The 27,838-nt window shown below is 46.9% G+C and overlaps 2 protein-coding genes across 2 annotated transcripts in view; one reads left to right on the plus strand and one right to left on the minus strand.

Moving 5' to 3' along the window:
* Nucleotides 1–4,715: 4,715 nt before the first annotated feature.
* On the minus strand, nt 4,716–18,787 carry NENF (neudesin neurotrophic factor). Its single transcript, XM_032136820.2, has 4 exons — nt 18,536–18,787; nt 8,394–8,454; nt 6,577–6,680; nt 4,716–5,254 (listed from the first exon to the last, which is right to left on the minus strand). The coding sequence occupies exons 1-4, from the start codon at nt 18,698–18,700 to the stop codon at nt 5,078–5,080; spliced, it is 507 nt and encodes a 168-aa protein (XP_031992711.1). The 5' UTR covers nt 18,701–18,787; the 3' UTR covers nt 4,716–5,077.
* A 62-nt stretch (nt 18,788–18,849) lies between these two features.
* The window catches only part of PACC1 (proton activated chloride channel 1), a 69,547-nt gene continuing 60,558 nt past the window's right edge, over nt 18,850–27,838 (plus strand). The window contains exons 1-2 of the mRNA XM_058430575.1: nt 18,850–19,018; nt 19,804–19,907. Coding sequence (XP_058286558.1) covers nt 19,872–19,907 — 36 coding nt within the window. The 5' untranslated portion in view covers nt 18,850–19,018; nt 19,804–19,871. The remainder of the gene's footprint in view (nt 19,019–19,803; nt 19,908–27,838) is intronic.

Genomic DNA, 27,838 nt, shown 5'->3' on the forward strand with positions numbered 1-27,838 from the left:
TGCTGTCATAGCGATGCCACTAAGTTCTGGGGCAACTGGTTACACAGCTATCGTAGCTGGAATGAGAACTTCGTAAGCTGTAAAGTACTATACACGTGTAAAACTTCATTAGTAAACCTGAGTTTGGCACAACAGGACTGTGTCGGTATCTGAGGAAGTAAACTTGTGTCTCAGGCTGAGTTCTTCCCAAAAGTAGAAACTGCAACAAAGGTTTGCGTGCAGGAACACACATTTAGGAAGTGATCCATGGGCTCAGGCATCGGGGACTGGGAAGAATGAAACTGGGAAGGAGGCTCAGCCAGTCCATGGCTGTGTTGTTGAGCTGACACCACTGTGGGCAGCTGAGGCTCAATATCACTGGAGGCCTTCTGAGGAAGCTGTAGAATGAGCCTCAGGGCTGTGGGGAGACTGTGTCTACTCAGCCCGTATCAGCTGTAGGTTGCCCCCAGAGGATGTTAATTCCTTGCACCTGCCGGTTTGCAGATGTTCCCAGAACAGCTTAAGCAGCTCTGCCTGGCAGAGAAGCCCAGGGAAGAAAGCTAAATCAGGCACTGAGAGATTACAGCTGGGCTGACGGGCTGTGAAATGGAGCATAAAAATGACCGACACAACGTGGCATTAAATAATCCTCCAGGCAATGATTGCATTTGATGTCCTGGACAGAGGCCCACAGGGCTAACTTCTGCCTGGTCAGTCACTTTGCCCACTGGCTTGCTCAGGCCTCTCCAGTCAAGCCTGTGGAGTTCCAGGCCTGCTTGAGCAAGGCCCTAGTGTGGTCCTAGTGTGCTGGAAGCCACCATCCATCAGAAGGGCCAGCTGCATTCTCTGGGCCCTGCAGGTGATCTCTGGTCATCACAGTGATCTGGGGGAGGGCCTGGAGCCAGGGCACTCATTGCCTCTCAGGGGCCAGGTTCCAGCCATGGATTTCCAGCTTCAGCCCATCACAGCAGCATCTCGGGAGGCTGGCAGTGCCCAGTAGACCATGCTTTTTGGATATTGGGGCTTGAAAAGCAGCCTTCTGAAGGAAGCCAATGTAGACGATGAGTTTGCTTTGTTCAGGCCCTTGGGTAGTGGTGGTGAGGAAACCCCCTGGAGCAGGTGCCTAAGGTATGGGCTGAGCATCTTGGGTCCAGGATAGGGCTGGGGCCTGGGCCAGACCTTAGGCCAGGCGACCTCTGCACAGCCTCCACCTCTAGGGACCAGGTCTGCCGGTCAGACCCCTCTGCCCTGCTCTTCTTTGGGACAGTCAACTCCATCACTTACCCTCTGGGGCATTTAATTCTTAGCAGTCTTGTTTGTTTGTTTGTTTGAGACAGAATCTCGTCTGTCGCCCAGGCTGGAGTGCAGTGGTACAATCTCAGCTCACTGCAACCTCCGGCTCCTGGGCTCAAGTGATTCTCATGCCTCAGTCTCCCGAGTAGCTGGGATTACAGGCACGCGCCACCATGCCCGGCTAATTTTTGTATTTCTTAATAGAGACGGGGTTTCGTCATGTTGGCCAGGCTGGTCTTGAACTCCTGACCTCAGGTGATCTACCTGCCTCAGCCTCCCAAAGTGCTGGGATGACAGGTGTGAGCCACCGCGCCTGGCCCTTAGCAGTCTTATTTCAATAGTTTGAAATACAGTAGCGGGCTCCACACAGCAAAACCTTGTTTCCTTTTCTCCCATTACATGGCATGGGGGCTGACCCCCAGCCATCTGCAAGCGGGGAAGGCTCTGTGCCCCAGGCCCCAGGAGCTCAGAGAGGGAAGGGTACTGATCAGCATTCTGGGGTGCAAGGAAACACGTTTCCTCTGAGAGGGCAGGGAGGGGCTATACCTCAGCAGAAGGAATTTAAATGTGGAGAACTTCACAAATTACGCCAATATCAACAACACTCCATGCACCGAGCACCTTCTGCAGACCAGGCATTGAGCTTCCTGTTGGAGATGTTGAATTGGAACTTTTAGGGACTGGCTAAGAACCCAGCCCCCTGCGCTCTCCCAATGTCCTCCCTCCTTCTTCATCCCAGGGTGGTGCGTGGTCACCCTGGAGTCCCCCAGCTGGGAGGAGGCCTTGACTTTGTTGCTGGTGCCAGTCGGTCCTCAGGTTTGCCCAGGACAGAGGGGTTTTGTTTTCTGGGATGCGGGACTTTCAGGGCTAAAACCAGGAAAGTCCCAGGCAAATCAGAAAGTCTGGGCACTGTATGTTGGCCAGGCTGGTCTCGAACTCCCGACCTCAGCTGATCCGTCCACCTTGGCCTCCCAAAGTGCTGGGATTATAGGCATCAGCCACGGTGCCAGCACTTTTTTCTTTTAAACTGTGACTCTCACGTGATTTTCACTTCCACAGGTGGGGGTCCTCTGAGATCGTTTGTGTGTTATCTCCACAGGGTGATAGGCTGTGTTCTGGCAGGATGTTCAGGATTTGAATTTCAGTTTTCAGTCACTCTCACTGGATTCCCAAACCAGACTAGTTTGGGACAAGAGATTACAAAACACTCCTTAGAAACACTAACTCATCTCAACTAAAATAGAGAGTGAATGAACCTGGTATGCTAAAGGGTTAATAATGACAAAATGAAAAATATAAAATAACACAAAATAATGAGGCAATCTCAATGGAATGGGCACATGTCTCTGTGTGCCTCATTTTATGCAATGTAGGTATTTCAAAGAAGTTGTGTGTGAAATCGATTTCTGTGATCTGAATACTCTAAACAGGCCAAAGAAGCTTTGTTATTTAAAGAAATTCTGTAAGCAAATCTTTTTAACTGAAAAAGTAAGGAAACTCCTGTCTCAGAAATCATTTAGTATATTTTGCTTAAAGTGAGGCACACTTGTATTAAACTAAGGAAAAAAATCAGTGAATCACGTTCTACTGTTTACATTATGTATAATTTCCAATGAGATAAGATAATGAAAAGTGAAAAAAAAAAAAAAAAAAAAAGAAAGTTTGGTCACTGTATGAGAGTGTGCTGGGCCCGTAAGACGCCCCTGTTTGAAGGAGACAGGCTCACAAACAGGCAATCACAGCAAAGCAGGTGAGTCTAGGCTAAGGGGATCACACAGGAGGGGGGGGGGAAGGCTTCCTGGTACAGGTGCACCTAGGCTGAGTCTTAAAAGGAGGATGTGAGCCTTCAGAGAAAAAAAAAAAACCATTATAAATAGACATAGGAGCAGGAGGCACATGAGGCAGAGACTTCAGGCCTCCTAGGATCTGTGCGAGACTTTTAGGCCCTGCAGACCTCAATGATGCAGATTCTCAGGCCGGCCTGTGCCTCCTCCCCTGGGGTTGCACCCACCCTTTCTGGAGCCCACACAGGCTGCCAATTTCTTACACACTGTCCTGGCTGGCTGGCAGCTTTTGATGTGCACTCAGGGAACTGGGCAGGGTAATCCTGGGAGGGGTGGTGAGCCTGAAACCATGAGGGAAAACTGCCTTCATGGGGGCAAAGGTGGGGAGTGGGGCAAACAGTGGTGTTGGGAAGTTCCCAGAGCCTGAATTTGGAGACCTTGATCCACTGCAGAAATCTCTGTCTAAGGAGTGGAATTCTACCCACCCTCCCGCCCCCACATTACATACTGATGTAGGGAGTGGTGGACACATAAGTAAAAGAAGTCATCTCTCAACTATTCCCAAGGACTTGGACACCATTTGTATTTATTTGTACATCCTGTTTTGGGGCAAAATGTCCTGATACAGACAACCTTGGCTGCATGATCAACTTCTAGAATTCTAGGCCAAAAAGTCCTATCTGATAAGATCCAGGCGCATTACTCTTGGGTGGTCATCAAGCTCCCATCTTCTTGATTGCAACCCAGAGATTTATCATTAGACTCCCCAGCCCTGGAACACATTAAAGGTCAAACCTTGTCCTCAAAAGGGATCTGAGTTCTCCTTGTGATGACTGATAAGGCAATAAGGTGGTGTCTCGAAGTGTGCTTGGGCCCGTTTGCATCACAACTTCCTGAGCAGCTCACTACAAGCACTGTTCCAGGCCATGTTCTAGAAATACTGAATCATAAGCACTGGGGGGTGGGGCCCAGGAATCAACATTTTGAACAACCACCTTAACAGATTATTCTGCTTAATGTGAAAATTCTCTCTTGAGGGCAGTTGCTATTTATTTTAATAAAATACAAGTTTTATGTCAAGGAAATTCATCTCCACTGTAAAATGTTCAGGATCCATCTAACACAGTATTTCTCAGCCTCAGTATGAGTGAAATTTCAGACCAGATAATGCTTTGTCAGGTGCATTACAGAATGTTGACCAGCATCCCTGGCCTCGAGATGCCAGTAGCATCCCGCAGTCATGACAAACAAAAATTTTTTAAAAAATGTTGCTAGATATCATCCAATGTCCCCAGAGGGAAAAATCTGCTCCCTCTAACAAAAGGGGCTTCCTCCTAAAATCTGACCTCAGTCCAGCATAAGGAATATGCCTCCCCGTTCTTGGAATGACCTCCACCAGGCTCTGCCCACACTGACCCCGGCCCTCCTCACCAATCTCCAGCTGCACATGCCCTGAAGCCAGTTCCCACCCTCACTCCAGCTGGGTTTCCTGGCTCCCTTCCCATCGCCCACCCTCCCACCTCACCACTCTCTTTTCCTGCCCCATTGCCTAAATGCCCCACCATCCGGCCCCACAGGACTATGGAAGAACAACACAGCCCACCCGCTTACGTGGGGTGCTGACGGGGCTCCAAGGAAATGGCCTCTGGGGAAGAATTCTCCTTTTGTAAAAATGGGACCTTTATTTTTGTTTTGATTATAAAGTGAACATGGTCATGGCTGAAAATCTGTCAAGCACAGAAAAGTAGAAAGTAAAGGTCGCTCAAAATTCCAGCTGATACTGACATCTAGGAGGTGTCCCACTGTGGCTCTTATTGATCCCTGGTGTGCGGACAGGGGTCCCCAGGTAGACAGAACCCCTGACCAAGGACAACAGGAGGCATTTGCTCTTCCAGGGAAAGCATCTGTTTTATTCGGATCTGGGTGGCTCAGGGCCTCCAGGCAGCCAGTTTTGCAGGAGATTCAGCACCTAGTGTCTTCCTGCCTCATGCTCCCAAGAACCTGCTCCTGCAGGTGGAACATCAGAACTCGTCCTTGATGTCAAAATGGGGCTGGTCTTCAGGCTTGAAGTCCAGGTTAGGGCTGCCATCCTCATTGAGAATTCTCCGGGCAGTGTAGCCGACGATGGGGTATTTGGCTTTGTACACTTTGGTGAAGACCTCATCCAGGGCCTCCAGCTCCTTGGCCGTGAGACCAGTCTTGGGGAGAAAAGCCCAAGAAAGACAGGAGATGGGGTAAGAGGATAGTGTTTGGCACTGGCCTTTCTCCCTCCCCGCCTTGCCTCCCACATCCCTAATGCAAGAGAAAAGATATCTCAACAAACCAAATACTGGACAAATGGCTTAAGAGACACTCCTGTGTGGGGCGGGGGGGTGGGAGGGTACAACATACGGGGAGCAATGCTTCATCACACTTTGTGGTTTGACTGATGGCAGGGATGAAAGACTCCAGAGAGCACGCTGGGGTGGGGCAGGGCGTGCCCTATTGCATCTGCATCCCCTTCCTCCCCGTGATTAATCCTCCCTCTCTCTACACTCCTCCCATTAAACATTTGGCACCTTCCCCTTTCTTAAGTTCTTCATTCATTTTTGCAATATTGTTACATTCATTTTGTTATGAGTTTGGCTCATCTCAATTTGTCGCAATGTCAGTTTGATGTTGAGCACAGTTAGAGGAAATTCCAGCCTTACTGTTGGGATTATTTAGACCTTGAATAGGTTTAAAAAAAAATTTTTTTTTTTTTGAGATGGAGTCTCACTCTGTTGCCCAGGCTGGAGCACAGTGGCACGATCTCAACTCACTGTAACCTCTGCCTCCTGGATTCGAGCGATTCTCCTGCCTCAGCCTCCCAAGTAGCTGGGATTATAGGCATGCACCACCACACTCAACTAATGTTTGTATTTTTAGTAGAGACGGGGTTTCTCCATGTTGGCTAGGCTGATCTCAAACTCCTGACCTCAGGTGATCCACCTGCCTTGACCTTCCAAAGTGCTGGGATTACAGGCATGAGCCACCACTCCTGGCCTAAAAAATGTTTTAATGCTATCTTCTCCTTCACAGAAATAGGAGCATAGAGGGAGACCTTTCTTCCCAACCCAGTTCATCCACAAAGCTACCAAGCATGGCCTGGGGAATGGGTCTCTGAGACTAACAGCAAGGCTGTAAGGGGCTGAGGGGATGGGGTGGCAGGTACAGACCATAAGGAGCATTAGGTCGCCAAAGCAGGTTGGGGCCAAATTGTGATGATCACTGAGTTGGATCACAAGTTCCAAAGAGTTTGGACTTGACTCTAGGCAACAGCCAGCCATGGAAGGTTTCTGAGTCGAGGTGACATGGTAGGATAATCTATTTCAAGAAAATACCTGGCCACCACACCAAGCAGACTGAAGGGTTAGTAAGCCAGTTAGGAAGGCTTGCTCCTGCCCAGAAGCAAAAAAAAAAAAAAGAAAAGAAAAGAAAAAGAGAAAAAGGCATGGACAAGGAGGTAGAGCATTTTACAAAGGCTTATAATCTGGCTCACAGTGTCATGGGTGAGGTCTGCAGGATCCAAGGACATCTTGGCTACTCCTCTAGTGGAGTCCTTCCCCGTCAAGGCATTGTAGGGGGCTCCTCGTCCATAAAACTCTGTAGTGGGAAGGAAGGAAGAGATGTGAGCACGGGTTTACATGCAGAATAACCAGGAGCCTGCAAGTGGTGGCACTCCCAAGGCCCCCACCCAATCCTAAAAAAGGCTCCAGGCTCACGGAGAGGCCAAACAATGGCGACACAAAGTCCAGTAAGCCACCCCAGCCATCAGGTTGGATTCCACTCACTCTAAATGTGAAGTAAGTCACACATGCAGGCTGAGCAAGGGATTTTCAGAAAATACAAAATGAGAATAGTCCCCCTACAACCTCTTTTTTTTTTTTTTTTGACAGGGTCTCACTCTTGCCCAGGCTGGAGTGCAGTGGCATGATCTTGGCTCACTGCAATCTCCACCTCCTGGGTTCAAGCGATTCTCCCACCTCAGCCTCTAGAGTAGCTGGGACTACAGGCATGCACCACCATGCCCAGCTAATTTTTGTATTTTTTTTTTTTTTTCGAAGTTATGGGGTTTCACCATGTTGCCCAGGCTAGTCTTGAACTCCTGAGCTCCCATGATCCGCCCACCTTGGCCTCCTAAAGCGCTGGGATTACAAGCATGAGCCACTGTGCCTGACCCCCCTCTCACTCTTTTTTTTCACCTAAGTGTTAATACTGAGAAAATAGTCTCTTAAAAATATTAGAGATGCAGGCTGGGTGCGGTGACTCACGCCTGTAATCCCAGCACTCTGAGAAGCCAAGATGGGTGGATCATTCGAGGTCAGGAGTTCAGCCTGGCCAACATGGTGAAACTCCATCTCTACTAAAAATACAAAAAATTAGCTGGGCGTGGTGGCGTGCACCTGTAATTCCAGTTACTCAGGAGGCTGAGGCAGGAGAATCATTTGAACCCGGCAGGTGGAGAAGGTCGCATCACTGCACTCTAACCTGGGCAACAAAGCGAGACTCTGTCTCCAAAAAAAAAAATTGAAGATGCAAACAAGAAAAATGTTCCCTCTTCTTAAATGTTGGTGGAAGCCAAATCTATTTCCATTCAGCAGTGTTTGTTACCAAATAATAGATGAACCAATACAAAACTACCTCCAAGATATCATTAGTAGTCACATTAAATGGCACTAAAATGTTCTGTAATGTTCTATAATGCCAACTCTTTACTAAAGAACACTTCTCTCATTGCTTCAACTAGGGTAAATCATCAAGTTTGAATTTAATTCTACAGGCAATGGAAAGCCATGGAAGGTTTTTGAGTAGAAGCATGTCATTATCGGGGGAAAAAAACCCCTGCTGAAGCAAAACACTGACAAACATTAACTCAATCTGCTCATTTAAGATGGAAGGAAGGCCAGGCGTGGTGGCTCACGCCTGTAATACTAGCACTTTGGGAGGCCGAAGCGGGTGGATCACGAGGTCAGGAGTTCAAGACCAGCCTCGCCAAGATGGTGAAACCCCGTCTCTACTAAAAATACAAAAAAAATAGCTGGAGGTGGTGGTGGTGACTGTAATCCCAGCTACTTGGGAGGCTGAGGCAGAGAATCGCTTGAACCCAGAAGGCGGAGGTTGCAGTGAGCCAAGATCGTGCCACCGCACTCCAGCCTGGGTGACAGAGTGAAACTCCGTCCCAAAAAATAAAATAAAATAAAATGGAATGTAAAGGACTTGCCTAATGTTCCCTCCCTTTCCTCACACCTCCAAGTGCTCCTCACTCTGGCTTCTGTGCTCCCTGGAAATGGAGATTCAAAATGCCACACCACTTACCCTTTCCGGAGGTGACATCGAACACCACTCCCTTCACTGCCAAGTAGATGGGCTGATCTTCCTAGAAAGCGGGGAGAAGCTGTGAAGAGGAGGGGAAGGGCCGGCTCTTCCAGTGCAACTTAGTAAAATCTTCTCCCATCACAAGCTGGGCAAAGAGCAGGGGCTCAAGTCCCAACGGCCTTCTGTTAAGCCTGGTCCTTGAGGCCGGGCGCGGTGGCTCACGCTTGTAATCCCAGCACTTTGGGAGGCCGAGGCGGGCGGATCACGAGGTCAGGAGATCGAGACCACGGTGAAACCCTGTCTCTACTAAAAATACAAAAAAATTAGCCGGGCGTGGTGGCGGGCGCCTGTAGTCCCAGCTACTCGGAGAGGCTGAGGCAGGAGAATGGCGTGAACCCGGGAGGCGGAGCTTGCAGTGAGCAGAGATTGCGCCACTGCACTCCAGCCTGGACGACACAGCGAGACTCTGTCTCAAAAACAAAACAAAGCCTGGTCCTTGGCGAGCTTGCCACCTGCCTGGGCAGCGTCATGCCCACACACAGAAATTTGGAAAAGTCATAAAGTCTCATGACAAGAATGTGGCAATTCTCTCCTTTATAGAGAAAATCAGGGGCCAGGCACAGTGACTCACGCCTGTAATCCCAGCACTGTGGGAGGCCAAGGCAGGCGGATCACCTGAGCTCAGGAGTTTAAGACCAGCCTGGCCAATATGGCGAAACCCTATCTCTACTAAAAATACAAAAATTAGCCAGGCGTGGTGGCACATGCCTGTAATCCCAGCTGCTCGGGAGTCTGAGGCTGGAGAATCACTTGAACCCTGGAGGCAGAGGTCATAGTGAACCAAGATCATGCCACTGCACTCCAGCCTGAGCGACACAGTGAGACTCCGTCTCAAAAAAAAGAAAATCAGGAACAGAAGCAACTTCATGGAGATGAAAATTCAAACGAATAGTAAATGATGAATTACTTACCAGTCCAAATTTCCTTTCCTCTTCATCAATAGACATACATGGATGTAACTGATATGAGCAATCTATTTTATATTTTGCTTCTTACAGGTAACATTCCTTCATATAAACATTTCCACCAAAATGATTGTCATTTAAACAGCTCCATGGGGCCCCATCTTTTTTTTTTTTTTTTTTTTCTGATACAGAGTTTCGCTCTTATTGCCCAGGCTGGAGTCCAATGGCGCAATGTCAGCTCACTGCAACCTCTGCCTTCCGGGTTCAAGTGATTCTCCTGACTCAGCCTCCTGAGTAGCTGGGATTACAAGCACCCGCCACCACGCCCAGCTAATTTTTTGTCTTTTTAGTAGAGACAGGGTTTCACCATGTTGGCCAGGTTGGTCTCGAACTCCTGACCTCAGGTGATCCACCCACGTAGGCCTCCCAAAGTGCTGGGATTACTGGCGTGAGCCACCATGCCCGGCCAAGGGCCCCATCTTATATTAGTGATCTTGTGTACCTATTTGTTTAGCTAGCTTTCTATTTTGGGTATTTGGGTGGTTTCCAATCCTTAGAACTATAAATGGCAGCATTATGAATACATGTTTCTATCAACTACTTTCTAATTTGGTGACTTATTTCATTGAGGTCTTTATTTAAAAATTTCTCTCCACCCAGTGAATGCATAGGAAAGTGCCCTATTTCAATATATAGAATTCCTGGGCCTAAGTATATGAAAACTTAATCACTGTTTATATTTTATTAGTTTGTCCTATAACAACATTTATAGTTCTAAAGATATGTAAGCAATGCTGTTTTCCCACCGTTCTACTAACAATGGGCTTTAGACTTTTTTTGGCTCTATTAGCAGGCATAAAATGTTACCTCGGAATTTCCCCACCAAGAGAGAATTACACAAAAAAGGATGGCATGACTTTTCTAACTTCCATCAAGTTGGGCTCAGGCTGGGACGATGGGTACAGTCCCAAGACACCCAAGACCAGATCTCTCCTTTGTCTCGGTGCCACCAGAGGTGCAGGGGCATCAGCCAGGTGGCTCACAGCCCCGGCGAGGGTGCGAGTCGCTGCTGGGTCCATAGGAATCTCAGGCTCTGCAAGCACCTGCTGCTTGGCCTTCTCTTTGGGGTGGGCCTTAGTGTTCTTGCGCTTGTGGAGCTTATGGTGAAGGGTTTTCATGACCCCATTTAAAGGACAGAGGAGCTACTGAGGCTCAGAGAAGCTAAGCAAGTTGCCCAAGGAAACACACCTCACTGCCTCATAACCACTCGGGCCTGCTTCTCTACCTGTCATATGAGGGTAACGCCCACTTGCCTCGGGAATGCTGAGGAAAAGAGCGTATGTAACACCTAGCAGGCACGACACAGGAGCTCAGTAGAGGGCTGCCTTTTATTACTCCAAACCGGCTCCTAAAGACAGTCCCTAGAGGGCTGCCGTTGACTCTGTAGACACTTGCTCCACCTCATCTAACAAGGGTCATTTGAAACAGCCTGGATTTCCAGGCCAGCAGACAGCATTTCTCTTTGTGATGATTTACTGCCTTTCCATTACCAGGATTCCTTATTCCTCAGTTTTGATTATTTATCAAGTGGGATTATGTATTTACATCAATTTTAAAAATATATTATAGCTATCAATTAACCCCAATATTTTGTCATATCTTCCATTCTGTGGCTTTTTCCTTGATACTTCTTTTCTTTTTCCTTTTTTCTTTTTCTTTTTTTTTTTTTTCTGAGACACAGTCTTACTCTGTCACCCAGACTGGAGTGCAATGGCACAATCTCAGCTCACTGCAACCTCCGCCTCCCCAGTTCAAGCGATTCTCCTGCCTCAGTCTCCTGAGTAGCTGGGATTACAGGCACACGCCACCATGCCCAGCTAATTTTTGTATTTTTAGCAGAGACAGGGTTTTACCATGTTGGCCAGGCTGGTCTCAAACTCCTGACCTCAAGTGATCTGCCCGCCTCGGCCTCCCAAAGGGCTGGGATTACAGGCATAAGCCACCACGCCCAGCTGACACTTATTTTCTATGGGCAAACAGCCATGTAAATATAATATTCACGTACATAAGATAAACAAAAACATGCATCTTATCACTAACACTCTTTTCTTTTTTGGGCGGAGGGGGGACGGAGTCTAGCTCAGTTGCCCAGGCTGGAGTGCTGTGGCACAATCTCGGCTCACTGCAACCTCCGCCTCCCAGGTTCAAGCTATTCTCCTGCCTCAGCCTCCAGGGTAGCTGGGATTACAGACGTGTGTCACCACGCCTGGATAATTTTTTTTTTTTTTTGTATATTTAGTAGAGACAGGTTTCACCATGTTGGCCAGGCTGGTCTAGAACTCCTGACCTCAGGTAATCCGCCTGCCTTGACCTCTCAATGTGTTGGGATTATAGGCATGAGCCACCGTGCCCGGCCAACAATCTTTTTTTTTTATGAGACAGAGTTTCAATCTTGTTGCCCAGGCTGGAGTGCAATGTCACGATCTTGGTTCATCGCAACCTCCGCCTCCCAGGTTCAAGCGATTCTCCTGCCTCAGCATCCCGAGTAGCTGGGATTACAGACGTGTGCCACCATGCCTGGCTAATTTTTTTTTTTTTTTTTTTTTGTATTTTTAGTAGAGATGGGGTTTCTCCATGTTGGTTAGGCTGGTCTTGAACTCCCAACGTGAGGTGATCTACCCGCCTTGGCCTTCCAAAGTGCTGGGATTACAGGTGTGAGCCACTGTGCCCAGCAATCTCCTTTTTTTAACAGTAAAATTTTTATCTCCTCCTTAAACTACTTACTTGAAGGTGTAAGTGCTAAGAGGAAGTCATATTATAGGGGAAGAAAAGAAAGTTTAGCATTTTTGAGGCCTCAGCGTGACATAGGTACCTCATACGCCATGCAGAGGAACAGTCTTATCAGTAAACAGAGCGTGCTGTGGTGGTGAGTTCTGACCCAGTGTAGATGGACATCCACGGATAGCACAGCCTCCAGGCACAGACTCTCAGGCCTGGGAAATGACAACTGAGAAGGTGGAGGGTGGGTGGAAGGCTTGGGAGTATAAACGCAGACACAGGAATGGAAGTGACACAGAAACAGCCAGGCACAGTGGCTCCCAGCACTTTGGGAGGCTGAGATGGGCAGATGACTTGAGGTCAGGAGTTTGAGACCAGCCTGGCCAACATGGTGAAAACCTGTCTCTACTAAAAATACAAAAATTAACCGGGTGTGGTGGCAGGTGCCTGTAATCCCAGCTACTGGGGAGGCTAAGGCAGAAGACGGTCATGACCAAGTCACACTACTGCTCCAGCCTTGATGACAGACAAAGATCCGTCTCCAAAAAAAAAAAAAAAAAAAAAAACCACACAGCACAAAATCAGCCACTGCACTCCAATCTGGGTGACAGAGCGAGACTTTGTCTCAAAAACTAAACTAAATCGGCCGGGCGCGGTGGCTCACGCTTGTAATCCCGGCACTTTGGGAGGCCGAGGCGGGCGGATCACGAGGTCAGGAGATCGAGACCACAGTGAAACCCAGTCTCTACTAAAAAATACAAAAAATTAGCCGGGCGTGGTGGCGGGCGCCTGTAGTCCCAGCTACTCGGAGAGGCTGAGGCAGGAGAATGGCGTGAACCCGGGAGGCGGAGCTTGCAGTGAGCCGAGACTGCGCCACTGCACTCCAGCCTGGGCGACAGAGCGAGACTCCGTCTCAAAAAAAACAAAAAAAAACTAAACTAAAATAAAATAACCTTGTGAGACAGTTATTACTATACCCATTTTGTAGGTGAAGAAACTGAGGCTTAGAGTTTACATAACCTGTCAACGGTTTCTCTGCTGGTAAATAAAAAGTCAGGATTCAGACTCATACCTGTCTGATTCTAAGCCTTTGCCCTTCCTAGGGCAATTCTTCCTTATTGAAAACTTGAATGCCAATCTCTGGCCTGCAGTTTGTAGACAGTGAAACCCTGCTATCATAACAGGTGTGTGACAAGGCAAAAGCTACCGGTGAACATGTGCAAGCAACATCTCTACCTATCAGGGCAATTTTGACAAGAGTTGAAGAAAACAAGCGCCAAAGAAAGGCACTCTGCAACACACTACCTTTTTTTTCCCTATTTTCATTTTTGTTCAACACACTCACTCTATAACCTGTTATCTACATAAGACGTCCTCAAAATCACCTCTTCTATACAACCCTTACTAGAATTACTGGGAGAATGGAGTTTTAAAGAAGCACCAAGGAGATGCTGTCCAGATTTTTTTTCTTTTTTAAAATAGAGACAAGGTCTCACTATGTTGCCCAGGCTGGTCTCAAACTCCTGGGCTTAAGCGATCTTCCCAGCTCCGCCTCCCAAACTGCTGGGACTACAGGCGTGAGCCACCACACCCCACCCAGATTTTCAGCAAGCATTCGAAGAGGACTAATGTATACCAAAGATTTTTCTATTCCCATATGTGAATGATTTAGGGAGCCATGCTATGGATCACTCTGAGGCCCTACAATGCCTAAAAGGAAAGAACTGGCTCTTGGTGCAGTAGATCCAGAACACAGTGTGGTTCTGTGAAAGACACCAGTAGCCAGGACACCCATGCTTCATGGATTTCCCATCTGAAGCTGCCACTGGAGAAACTACGCAAATCCCTGCGTGGGTGTCTGAGCTCTCTCACCTTGAACCACACAGTGGGATGTGTGACTGACAGAGGCGGGTCTGCCTTGGCTCTCATCCAAGAAAGAAGGTTTTATATAGAGTAGAAGCAAGTCACTCATTGCCAGATGTTTCAGAAAGACTTGTTACACAGGTCCACAATCCCACAGCAGAAACTCTTGGGGGTCAGACATGTTTTCAATATGAGAATATGTTAGATTTTAGAAAGGTGTTACGGGGAACATACCATATATTATGCAATACCTCCAGGGAGGTCCAAGGCAACACCCATAATCAAATATGTTAGTATTTCTCCAGTGAAACATGAACATTCACAGTAAATGGGATAAAGACTAACGTAGACTCATAGCAGCTCCAACAAGGTTCTGTCATCAAGTGATTTCAGATCAAGTTGGGTTTTGCTGTCAAATGACTTGTGAAAAACAAAAACGTCTAGGTTTCAGAGCTTATTAGGTTTCTGTAGTGCATGAAAGGACCGTGGACCTGTTATAACGCCTCTTGCTTGTATCTTTAATAAGGTAGTAAAAATAATAGTAGCTAACATAGTAAGACTTATGGTGCTAAGCCCTATTCCAGGCCTATGCTAAGCCTATGCACACCACCATCTCATTTAATGCAGGCATTCACAAAACACCTGCTTAGAGTAGGAACTCTTTTTTTTTTTTTTTGGTAGAGGTAAGGTCTTTCTATGTTGCCCAGGCTGGTCTCAAACTCCTGGCTTCAAGCAATCCTCCTGCCTTGACCTCCCAAAGTGAGTGCTGGGATTACAGGTGTGAGCCACCACACTCAGCCAAGTAGGAACTCTTATTATAACCACTGTGATGATTTATTTTATGTGTCAATTTGCATAGGTTACTGTACCCAGTTATTCAATCAAATACTCACCTAGATATTGCTGTGCAGGTATTTAGAAGTGTTTAACATCTACAATCAATTGGCTTTATATAAGGAGATTATCCCAGATGATCTGGGTGGGCCTAATCTCACAGCTGAAAGACCTTAACAAGGCTGGGTACAGTGGCTCATGCCTGTAATCCCAGCACTTTGGAAGGCTGAGGCGGGTGGATCACGAGGTCAGGAGTCCAAGACCAGTGTGGCCAAGATGGTGAAACCCTGTCTCTACTAAAAATACCAAAAATAGCTGGGCGTGGTGGTGGGTGCCTGTAATCCCAGCTACTTGGGAGGCTGAGGTAGAGAACTGCTTGAACATGGGACGCGGAGGTTGCAGTGAGCTGAGATCACAACACTGCACTCCAGCCTGGGAAACAGAGCAAGACTCCATCTCAAAAAAACAAAACAAAACAAAACCAAAAACCCGTGGGCTACAGCATCTGCTCCTGCCTGAGGGCTTCCAGCCTGCCCCTTCTGATAGCCTGCTCTATGTATTTCCAAATTGCCCAGCCAGCCCCCGCGATCGTGTAAACCAATCCTTATGATAAACCATTTCTCTATCTATATATAGTTGACCCTTGAACAACACAGGTTTGAACTGCATGGGTCCACTTATATGTGGGTTTTCTTCCACCTCTGCCATCCCTGAGAGAGCAACACCAACCACTCCTCTTCCTTCTCAGGATGCAGACCTTTATAATGATCCACTTTCACTTAATAATAAGTATATTTTCTCTTCTTTATGATTTTCTTAGTAACATTTTCTTTTCTCCAGCTTACATTACTATAAGAATTCAGTATATAATACGTATACAAAATATGTGGTAATCGACTATGTTCTTGGGTCTTGTGGTCAACAGTAGGCTATTAGTAATTAAGTTTTGAGCCAGTCATGGAGGCTCACACCTGTATTCCCAGCACTTTGGGAAACTGAGGTGGAAGAGTTGCTTGAGCCCAGGAGTTCGACACCAGCCTGGGCAACACAGGAAGACCCCATCTCTACAGAAAATTAAAAATAGCCAGGTGTGGTGGTGCATACCTGTAATGCCAGTAACTGGGGAGGCTGAGGTAAAGGACTGCTTGAACCCAGGAGGAGGCTGTAGTGAACTGTGTTCCTGCCACTGCAATCTAGGCTTAGCAATAGAGTGAGACCCTGTCTCAAAAAAAAAAGAAAAGAAAAAAGAAAAAAACTGTAGTTTTGGGGGTAGTCAAAAGTTATACATGGCTGGGTACACACCTGTAATACTAGCTACTTGGGAGGCTGCGGCAGGAGAATCACTTGGGCCCAGGAGTGCCAGGCTGTAGTGCATCATGACTGCCTGTGAAAAGCCACTCACTCCATTCTGGGCAACATAGCAAGACCCTGCCTCTAAAACAAAAGAAAGTTATACGCAGATTTTTGACTGCATGGGGGTCGGTACCCCGAACTCCTGTGTTGCTGAAGGATCAACTGTATAGATATAGATATCCAAATGGTTCTGTTCCCTGGTGAAACCTTGACTAATCCAAGTATCTTACAGATGAACAAAGTAGAGACTTAGAGAGGTTTAGTAATTTGCCCCAAATCACACAGCAGAACAGGGACTCAAAACCAGGTATGATCCAATGTATTATACAAATTGTGACACTTCTGAGTGAAAGGGTGTTAATAATTATCTCTGGATAACAGGCATAGACCAGAACAATCTAGGTCAAACAACAGCGCAGCACAGCTTGAACCCACTGCACTCAACTGCCTCTCTCGTCCCTCACTCCCCTCCTCTCTCTGGCTCCTTCCTTCCACCTACAGAGATCCTTGGGCTCCACTCCCAAAACAATTGTTTCCTACCGCTGTTTCCATCTCAAGGTCCTCTCTCTGTTTCTCTCAGTTAAATTTCAATCTATAACATCAACATAAAAAAACCAAGGGTCTTTTCTCAGTCCTCATCTGGCTCTCTTGCTGTAACCTCAGTGGTGAACTCTCTCTTTCCTTAGATTTTGTGCCAGCGGTCCCAAAGATCATTGGGTCAGTTGGAGAGTCCCTAGAAGGAAGACTCCAAGAACTCAGCATATAGTTCTACTCACAGCTGGGAAGGAAAAACAGAGGGAGCATCTAGGGGAATCTATGTGCAGGTTTCCTACGCTCTCTCCCTCCCGTGAGGAAGAGCACACTCTTCCCCCAGCAACAAAACTTGACAGTATGTGCCATTCTTCTGGCAGAACATTCCTCTGCTGGAGATGCCCTTTAGACTCAGCACCCAAGGTTCTCACTGGGGGCTGGTCACATAGGGCACCCTCTGCCCAGCATATACAGTGTTCAATACTAACCACACCATCTGTATATACAGCCTGGGCAAGTGAGTCCACCCTTATTGGGTAGGGAAGGGTGAGAAATCCAGACACCAGACAAGTCCCACCCTTGCAAGCAGGCTTTTCTAAGGAGAGCAGGCCTGCCATGTTAACTCTTTTCTGCACAGATGCCTGGACTCTGAACCATCTGGTTCCCTCTGCTACCGGCAAAAAGGCATCCCTTAACATCCTCACATCCCAGCCATGTCTCCGTCCCTTGGTGTCCTCACTGACTCATGGTTCTAAACGGCCCCTTCACAAATGATGCCCAAACTGGCATCACTGCCTAAGGGCCAGGTTCCTGACCCCCAGGCAATCCTAGTCCATATAAGGCCAATTAACTCAGGAATTAGGGAGACCAGGCCGGAAGGTTTTGAAAAACATCAGGCCCCTTCCTGCTCTACCACTAACAGGTGGCGGGCCTCAGTTTCCTTATGTGTAAAAGCATGAGATGGGTTCCTGCCGGCTCTGAAATACTATGGTACTATGACCTCCCCCCAATGCCGTTCCCCCGCTCCGCATCTAAGGACCATCAGCCCCCTGGTGGTCCTTGTTGTGCGGCGGCAAGATGCTGCCGCACGACACAGCCATCGCACCAGTCCCAACCAACCCAGGTGGACAGGTGGTTGTGAGTTTTCTGGACGCCTCTAGACTACTGACGTGTGGGTGTGTGTGTGTGTGGGGGGGTCTCTATTGACGTGTGTGTGGGGGCGTGTGGGGGTCTCTTAACCTCCAGTCCACCCTCTGCGCTCGCTTCCAGCTTTGGCTGAGCCCCAGGGGTACATGACCTAAAAGTGGGTTTGAGGAGTCCGATGCAGAGGCCTCGGATACAGGCGCAGGAAAAGGAAGTGCAGGCAAAGGCTGGCTTATCCCAGGACCTGTCTCAATTCCCACCTAACCCAGGGAGCAGGCTCTGCTTCCCTCCCTCCGTCCCCCGCCACTCCCCACTATGCGTGGGCACAGTGAACGCCTCGGCCGATGCTAACATGAAAACCAAAAAGTTCTGAGGTCTGTACGCAGATCACCAACGAAAAGGCGGCCAGAGGGGAAGTCTCCCGGGGACCGAGGGGGAAGTTCAGGGTGGGGCGTGCGGGCAAAGCGGGGCGCTCCGACTGTTGAGGACTCGCCCTCACCCCCCGGCCATCCATCCGGGCCTAGAGAGAGGAGGCCCCCCGCCGGCCCAGGGCGCCCGCCGCGGGCTGCGCGTCCCCCAGAGCTTCCTGGGCCGCCGGCGCCTCCTGGGTCCCCGCTGGGCTCGCCGCAGACCGGACGCGACCCCGGGTCCCTCGGCCCGCGCCGCCCCGCCTACCTCCTCCCCGCCATAGCGGGCCAGCTCCTCCTCGGTGAAAAGCCGTACTGGGGGCCCCCGCTCGGCAGGGCGCGGCGTCTGCCCGGCCCGGGCTGTCGGCAGCCCCGGGGCCAGCGCCAGGACCAGGGCCAGCGCTGCCAGCCGCCGCGGCGCGGGGCCCGCCATGCTGAGCGCGCAGCACAAGGCACGGCAGGCCAGGGCGGCGGGGCCCTAGCACGCCCGCCCCGCGCCCCGGAGTCCCGCCCCGCGCCCAGAGCCTCCCCGAGGGCGGGGAACCGAGAACCCCCGCCCTCCGCGCGCCTCCTGCGCCCCGGGGTGGGGCTGGCCGGGCTACTCGGGCCGCGCAGCTGGAACCTGGAAACTAGGATTGGAATCCTGAACTCCTAAATCCAAACTACAGACTGGAAGTTACCAAAAAATATCACAGTAGTTCCTCGATCAGGTAGAAAGATGACAGAGCCCGACATACCAGGACCTAGAAAGGTATATTTCTAAAATAAGACCCCAACTGTCTTAATTTGCTTTTATTTTTGGCTGATTTTTTTTCTTCCTAGTTGTGTTTAAGTTTCTGGTTCCCAAGGAGATTTTTGCAAAGGGTAGGGTGCTGTCACCGATATGCCCTGAAATAGTAATAGCTGACATTTGTGCCAAACTTTGCTCGTTACTTTATGCAACAAATATTTTTTGAGTACCTCCATGTACCAGGTCACTGGGGACTCATCACTGAACAAGACAGATCCATGCCCACGTGAAGCTTACATTGTGTGGGCAGATAGACAATGAGATGCTAAGTAGTATGTTAGATGGTGGTAAATACTAGGGAGAAAAAGCGAGGCAAAGAGATAGGGAGCACTGGGATGGACATTTTATTTTATTTTATTTTATTATTATGTATTTATTTATTTTTGAGACGGAGTCTGTCGCCTAGGCTGGAGTGCAGTGGCGCCATCTCGGCCCACTGCAACCTTCACCTTCCGGGTTCAAGTGATTCTCCTGCCTCAGCCTCCAGAGTAGTTGGGATTACAGGCACCCACCACCACGCCTGGCTAATTTTTTTTTTTTTTAATTTTTAGTCGAGATGGGGTTTCACTATATGCTGGCCAGGCTGGCCTCGAACTCCTGACCTCAAGTGAACCATCCACCTCATCCTCCCAAAGTGCTGGGATTATAGGTGTGAGGAAAGGTGCCCGCTTTTGGGATGGTCATTTTAAATAGGCAGGTTAGGGAAGGCCTCACTGAGAACATGGTATTTGCATTAAAATCTACAGGAGGCAAAGGAGGGGGTCTAGAGGGAAGAGCACTGTGGTCAAAGGATCAGGCGCATAAATGTGGAGGAATGAGGATGCCCGGCTTGCTGGAGGATCAAGCGAAGGTAAGACGGGTAGGTGAAGTCAGGAAGGAAGGGGGTAAGGGAGTGAGGGTGGATCTTGGGGGCTTCACACGTTATTTTCAAGACTGGCTTTTACTCTGAGTAAATGAAATAGAGGAATTAACAGAAAAGGGGTCTCATTCCAGACCCAAGAGCAGGTTCTTAGACGTCCGCGGCAAAGAATCAGGGCAAGTCGCAGAGTATAGTAGTCAAAATAGTTTATTAGAAACTACTCCATTTCTAATAATAGTACTACTCTATTTCTGAGTAGTATCGTTGCTTGCAAGTAGTACTAAGCAAGTATTGCTTATACAGGAGCACCCCTGCCTTCAATGTAATGCTTGCTTTTATAGGGCTAAAACTATTGTACTTTATTACAAAAGCCTATGATCAGCTTGTTACAGACTATTACTATTGTTATTCTCTTGTGTAACTATTGATTTCAGGGAGAATTTATGGGTGTACTGTTATCTTTAAAGTGAAACTCATTTTTAAACTAAGAATGCCTTTTTCCATTATCTCATTTCCTCAACCATAAACATCTTGTGAAGAGTGCCTATCTTCCTGGGAAAGTCGCCTAGCAGGTTTGGCTTTATCTGACCTTTATTCAAGATGGAGTCACTCTGGTTAGGACACTTCAGACACAATTCCCTCCTCCTTTTTACAAGGAGACCTTTAATCCTAAGGGGTGCAGGGGGACAGAGATCCATCTTCAGTAACTTCTTCAAGCTGAACAGAAGCAATGATATTCCTGCCTAACCATTAGGATCCCTTTGCCTAAAGTAGAGAGCTAGCCAGTCAGAAAGCATCTGTATAGTGAGAACCAATCATACATAATTCTAAGTCCCAGAAAAAGGTGAAATCTAGAAAATTAATGTGTTAAATTTAAAGAAGCATTGAGTAAGCTTAACTTTTATTCCTACATAAAAAGTACAATGCAGTATATTCCACAGCACAAAACAGAATGAATAGAATTATCCCAAGCATGCTAAACAAAAAAAGTTTCTCGAGGACTAGGCAGTTGTTAGAACCAAGCTGATATGGGGTCAACTGACAGCGTGTCAATGCAGAGATGTGGGTGTCTAAGTCTTTTGTGGCCTAAGTAATATTATGTGAATAGTCTGGAATGTATGCATAACATTCTGTTTTGATTATAGCATAAGTTCCCCCTTTGAGCTGCTGTTAACATGTCCAGAGCCATAGTTTCACAAGGCTATCTGTCTAATTTGAGATGTTTCTTCAGTCAAGAGGGTAAGGGATAGCGTGTATTATTGAAAACTGCAGCTGTGTTTAGCTACGGCTTTGGCTTGAAGCTCAATGTCGATTGTGGCTGCCTGTGGGGAGAAGATAGTGTCAGGCCTCTGAGCTGAAGCTCAGCCATTGTAACCCCTGTGACCTGCACATATAAGTCCAGATGGCCTGCAGGAGCCAAGAAGTCTGGAGCAGCCAAAAAAAAACAAAAAAGAAGTGAAACAAAAGAAGCTCCTGCCGTAACTGATTGACCAGCCTTACTACGTTCCACCATTAAGACTTGTTCCTGCCCTGCCCCAACTGATCAATCGACCTTGTGACATTCTTCTTCTGGACAATGAATCTTATGATCTCCCCACCATGGACCTTGTGACCCCCTCCTCTGCTGACAATAGATAACCACCTCTAACTGTAACATTCTACTGCCTATCTCAGTCCTATAAAGCTGCCCCTCTCCTATCTCCCTTCGCTGACTCTCTTTTCGGACTCAGCCCACTTGCACCCAAGTGAATAAACAGCCTTGTTCCTCGCACAAAGCCTGTTTAGGTGGTCTTTTATATGGACACGTGTGACAGATAGCCAATGCGTAAAACAACCAAGAAGACTGCTTTTGTAACTTATGACGAGCTTTTACAGTTTCCCAGTTAGATGGGAGAGATTATAATCTAGTGAGGATACATCCTGGAAGATGAGGATGACCCTATGTACATCTTCCAGTCCAATTATAAGGCATATATGGCCAGCCATGTGACCCACATGCCCATAACCAACCCCAAGGAGAAATACAAGCACCTAGCCATAAAGACTCATTTTGCCATCCCATCCACATTTGGCTGGTTACAAGAAGGATGCAATTATAGTGTTGGGGTAGTAACCATTCCATGTTACAGGTTTCAGTGTGGTGATCACTGCTATTGTCTTTCAAAGCATAGGGGCACTCTGCCTAATACCTGAACTTAGACAGCTGTCATCCATTCATCGTGTACAGTATAACCTTACGTCAGAGTGGAGTTTAATTTTCTGATCAAACGAAAAAGAGGCTTGTTTCACGGTGGGAAGGGAAATGGCTGGGCCCTGTGTTTCTATAGTAGGAGGGAAAAAGGGTGGTCCATTTACCCCAATCATAATAATTTCCCCATATGCTCATAGTGGCTGGCAGGATGTGCCAGGGCAGCCTGAGGTGGAGGAGGCATTAGTTCCGTGCATACCCAGCAATTAGTGTTGTTGTGTAGGCAGGCTAAAGTTTGTGCCCATTTGGTAAAGAGATTGCTTCTTAGCTGGTTCCAATACATGTGCAGAATTAAGTGTTAATCCAAATCTTTAAGTTATTCATCCTTCTTGTTTCTTCTGAGCAGGCGCCAGAGATCAGTGGTTGGTACACAGGAATAAGTGAGATCAGTCTCCTAAGTTCCAGCAGCCTGTGGGACTTCATAAGAAATGGGTTTAATTCGAGATAAATGAACCCAGCTGCTTATTCCTTGAAGTTTAATTGCAGTTGGGGTACTAAGGAGTACTTGGCAGGGTACTTTGTACAAGTACTTTGGGGAAAGTTGATCCAATGGAGACCCTTCCTTCCAAGTTTTTAATAGAACCCAGTTTCCTGGCTGGATTATAACATTTTCTTCCTTAGTGGAGGGAGGAAGTCTCTGATTTCCATATTCAAGAAGAGCTTTTTGCACCCGACCTAAGTTAATAACGTAGTTCTGTAATTTGAAAGTATCTATATCTACTAGGAAATCTGCAGTTAAGAAAGGACTTCCATACATTATTTTGAAAGAGTTGAGCTGCAAGTTTCCCTTAGGGGCAGCCAAAACTAGCAACAAGGCCACAGGCAATAGAGACAAATAGGTTTCTGATGTTTCCTGGCATAACTTGGCAAGAGTCCTCTTTGAAGTTTGGCCTTTTCTACTTTTCCTGCAAACTGTGGCCTCCATGCTGAATAAAGGCGATACTGAATTCCTAGAGCCAGTGATATATTTTGAGTTCTTGTTGCTGTGAAAAATGAGCCATTGTCACTCTGTAAGCTTTTAGGCAGCCCAAACTTAGGGATTATTTCCTTTAGTAAAAATTTAGAAATGTCAGTTGCCTTTTCAGACCAGGTAGGAAAGCTTCAATCCAACAAGTAAAGGTATCAATGAATACTAATAAATATTTGAATCCTTTCCATGCGGGTATTTGAGTGTAGTCTATTTGCCAGTCTTCACCTGGGTATGTTCCCCTGTGCTGAACAGGCTTTAACTAAAGGAGGAGGTAAAGGTTGATTATTTGGGTTATTTTGGACACATAGTTCACAGGCCCAAGTCTCTTGTTTTGCTGTTTTAAGAAGGGTTTTTCCTATAAAAAGACAAGACATTAACTGAAATAGGGCATCTCTTCCCAAATGAGTGGAGTCATGCACATGTTTAACTACTTTGCATTGATCAGCCTTTGGTACATATAGCTTGTCATTTTCGTCAATTAGCCATCTGGAAGTGTTTAAAGTTAATCCAGGGGTTTTAGCTCATTCCTGTTCTCCTTTAGTATACTGTGGCTTTATCATCACCAGGGCAGTGGGTACCAACATGCCCACAAAGTTGACTGGCTCCCTTAATGCAGCTAGCTGCCTTGGGTACAGCCCCTGCAAAAGAATTTCCTTTTATTATAGTGGAGTCTCCCTTCTGATGCCCCCTGCAGTGACTCACAGCAACTTCCTTTGATAGCAGGACATCATCTAGTAGATTTAAAATTTCCAAGTGGTATTTTATACGGGAACCCTTAGCAGCAGTTAGGAATCTCTGTTCCTTCCAAATGATAACATGCGCATAAAGACCAGAAAGGCATACTTGGAGTCAGTGTAAATGTTCACTCTTAAATCATTTCCCAATTGAAGGGCTATGGTAGGAGCCATTAACTGCTTGTTGTTTTTTCTTTTGTTTTTTTGTTTTTTTGTTTTTTTTTTAGAGAGATGGAGTCTTGCTCTGTCACCCAGGCTGGAGTACAATGGTGTAATCTTGGCTCACTGCAACCTCCGTCTCCTGGGTTCAAGTGATTCCTCAGCCTCTCGAGTAGCTGGGATTACAGGTGCCCACCACCAAGCCCAGCTAATTTTTTTATTTTTAGTAGAGAAGGGGTTTTGTCATGTTAGGCTGGTCTCAAACTCCTGACCTCAGGTGATTCACTCACCTCGGCCTCCCAAAGTGCTGGGATTACAGGTGTGAGCCACCACACCTAGCCCATCAGCTCCTTTTTGAGCTGAGCTAGAAGCTGTTAGAGCCTGGGCTTCGATTACCTCATGCTAACTGGCAACAGCCTACCTGGCTCTCCAGTTTCCCTGATACATAAAACTGCCCCCATTTGTAAACCATTCTATTTCAGGATTATCTAGTGGCTCATCTTTTAAGTCTGCCCAGCTGGAATAAATTTGCTCCATAAGTTGCATGCAAGAATGATCTAGAGGGTCCATAGCCTCAGGCAGATAAGTAGCCAGGCTTAAGGTTTGACATCCTTTAAGAGTAATATCAGGAGTGTCTAAACAATAAAGCCTGGTACTTTAATAAGCATATCTTGGTTATCTATAGGTGTCCTTTAGCTTCTAGAACCTCTTGGACTTGGTGTGGGGTCAAAAACTCCAGATTTTGCCACAAAGTTAATTTGTTAGCTTCATCTACCAGAAAAGCAGTTGCTGCCACTGCTCTGAGACATCTGGGCCATCCCGAAGCCACACGGTGTAATTGCTTAGGAAAGTATGCCACCAGTTAAGGGATATCTCCTAGTTTCTGGACAAGAATGCACAGGGCTGTTTGTTGTTTTTCAGCCACGTAAACGAAGACTGGTTTGTCAAGACTGGGGATTCCTAAGGCTGGAGATGTACTTTTAGGGAGTATTAAAAGCGTGTTTATAATTGTTATCCCGTTCAGAAGGATGTGAGTCTGCTCCTCATACAGCGTCATCTAAAGGCTTGGCCATATCCCAAATCTGGGTACCCATAAATGGCAGAATTCTGCCATCCCTAGGAAAGCCCGTAATTGTTTTCTAGTTTGGTGTTCTGGAACACCTAAAATAGCTTCTTTTTGTACCAGGGCTATTGCCCGGGTGCCAGGAGTTAAGACATATCCCAAATACTTAACTTTTTGAGTTGAAATCTGGGCCTTGGCTTGGCGTAGTGGCTCACACCTATAATCTCAACACTCTGGGAGGCTGAGGTGGGAGGATCACTTGATTGAGCTCAGGAGTTCAAGACCAGCCTGGGCAACACGGCGAAACCGTCTCTAAAAAAATTTTCTTTTTAATTAGCTGGGTGTAGTGGTGTGCACCTGTGGTCCCAGCTACTCGGGAGGCTGAGGTGGGAGGACTGTTTGACCCCAGGAGATGGAGGTTGCATTGAGCTGAGGTCACACCACTGCACTCCAGCCTGGGCGACAGAGCCAAACCCTGCCTCAAAAACATAAAAAGAAAAGAAATCTAGGCCTTGTACAGCAAGACTCTATATATCCATTAGTTCTCAGAAAATTTAACAACGAAATGGTGTTATTGTCTGAGTCCCTTTTGGTTGGCTAGCAATAAGCAGATCATTAAGTACTGAATAATGGTGCCCTTATCCAATCACAACATTTTAAATTCTTTAGTCAACGCATTTCCAAATAAATGAGGGGTATCTCCAAACCCCTAGGGAAGAACTGTCCAAGTTAATTGAGAAACTAAATGACTATGTGAGTCAGTCCATTCAAAAGCAAAGATGGGTTGCGAATCAGGGTGCACCAAAATACAGAAAAAGGCTTCCTTAAGATCTAAGATTGTAAGCTAATTAGCATCCCCAGGGACCTGGGCTAACAGCCTGTAAGGATTGCATACTATAGGATGTATGAAGACAACAGCCTCATTGACAACCAGGAGGTCTTGAACAAATCTATAGTCTCCACTTGTCTTTTTAACTGACAAGATTGGAGTATTACAGGGAGACTCAGAGTCTCAGCAAACCAAATTGCAGAAACTTATTTATTAATGGCTGGATTCCTCTTTGTGCCTCTGGTCTCAAAGGGTATTGTCTTTTCCAGGGAATATGAGACACCAGGTTTAAGTTAAATACAAACTGGAGGGGTATTTAATGCCCTCCCCAGAACTTAAATGTTCCAAACCATAGGATCTATTTGGGAGGTTACTACAACATGCAAGCTAGCTGAATCTCTATTAATTTTTCTCCGTTGTCGTGGAGAGAAGTAAAAGCAATTCCTCATCCACCTTGTAATCTCTGAAAGAGACTACAGTTTGAAGCTGAGTTAATACATTTCTTACCAACAGAGAGGCAGGGCATTCAGGCATTAAAAGAAAAGCATATGAAGCCGTGAGCCAAGATCGTGCCATTGCACTTCAGCCTGGTGACAGAGTCAGACTCCGTCTCAAAAAAAGAAAAAAAAAAAAGAAGAGCAGCTTAGAGGATGCTAAAACAGCACCTATGAGCTTGTCCATTTATCCCCGTGACCATGCAGTCTCGGGATGATAAAGCCTCTTCATAATGCGTCAAAACAGAGCAAGCAGCCCCTGTATAGAGAAAGAAATTAATGTTCTTACCTGCCACCTGAAGGGTTACCCCAGGATCCTTCAGATATATGGTTTTGTTGCCCAATGAGAGCTGTGACAGGAGGTCTCGAGCCCCATCACTCTTGGCCTTCAGCACCTAAAGCAAGGACGTCTGAGAAAACCCAAGAGTGAGTGGTGCGCATTCCCGCTTCCCAGTGGCCGGTTTTCTTACAGCAAGCACATTAATTTATATTCAAGTTGTGGTGATCTGGAAGCCCAGATTGGGGCTTTCTGCCTTCTAGCTTCCCTTGCCAAGGCTGAGAAGTGTAAGGGCAACCCCCATGTGGGTGGCAAGCTTAAGGCCACAGCTAAGAGCTGTCCCTTTTGAGAAGCTGTCTTAAGTTTTTCTGCTTTCTCTGTGTTGTCCTTGTTATTAAAAACCATAAATGCCATGTCCCAAAACTGGTTCATAGTAGTCTGGGGACCCAAGGCTGCTTTTTTTGCAGTTTCCAATGGATATCAAGGGCAGACTGGATTATAAAATGTACCCCCAATCAGGTTTGTCCTTTTGAAGTGGGATCAGTATATTTCCTAATTGCCTCAATTGTCCTTGAAACAAAGCCAGATTCTCATCTTTACCCTGGGTAACTTCCTTCACGTTATCATAATTAATAGGTTTTTTTGTACATGTGTTTATCCCTTCTAATAAACAAGTGATCATGTGATCTCTCCTCTCAGTCTTCACTATCCCTTTGATCATTCCATCCTGGATTTTGATCAGGAACTGCAATACCCCCAGCCCTGTAGATAGTATGATTAGAATTGTGGGATAGCATTTCATCTGCATGTGTCTTAGCTATTCCCAAAATCCATTGTTTTTCTTCCACTGTACAGCAGGTGGATAACAAAATATGCAAATCCTGCCAGGTTAAATTATTTCAGTTAGTTTCTCAAATTCATCTATAAATTTTCCTGGGTCTTCAGAGAAACAACCAAATTTTTCTTTGCATAATGCCAAATCAGACATAGAAAAAGGGACACATACCCTCACAGTGCCTTCTTCCCCATTTGCCACTTCTCTAAGCAAAGATTTTCCTTTGAAAGTTGCTAAGAGGCTCCACTATGGGTAGTACAGGTGGGGCTGGATTCCTCAAGGAGTAACGGGTACAGAATAGGACTGAGTATCT

Source organism: Hylobates moloch, unplaced genomic scaffold (genome assembly GCF_009828535.3).
Source record: "Hylobates moloch isolate HMO894 unplaced genomic scaffold, HMol_V3 SCAFFOLD_18, whole genome shotgun sequence".
NCBI lineage: Eukaryota > Metazoa > Chordata > Mammalia > Primates > Hylobatidae > Hylobates > Hylobates moloch.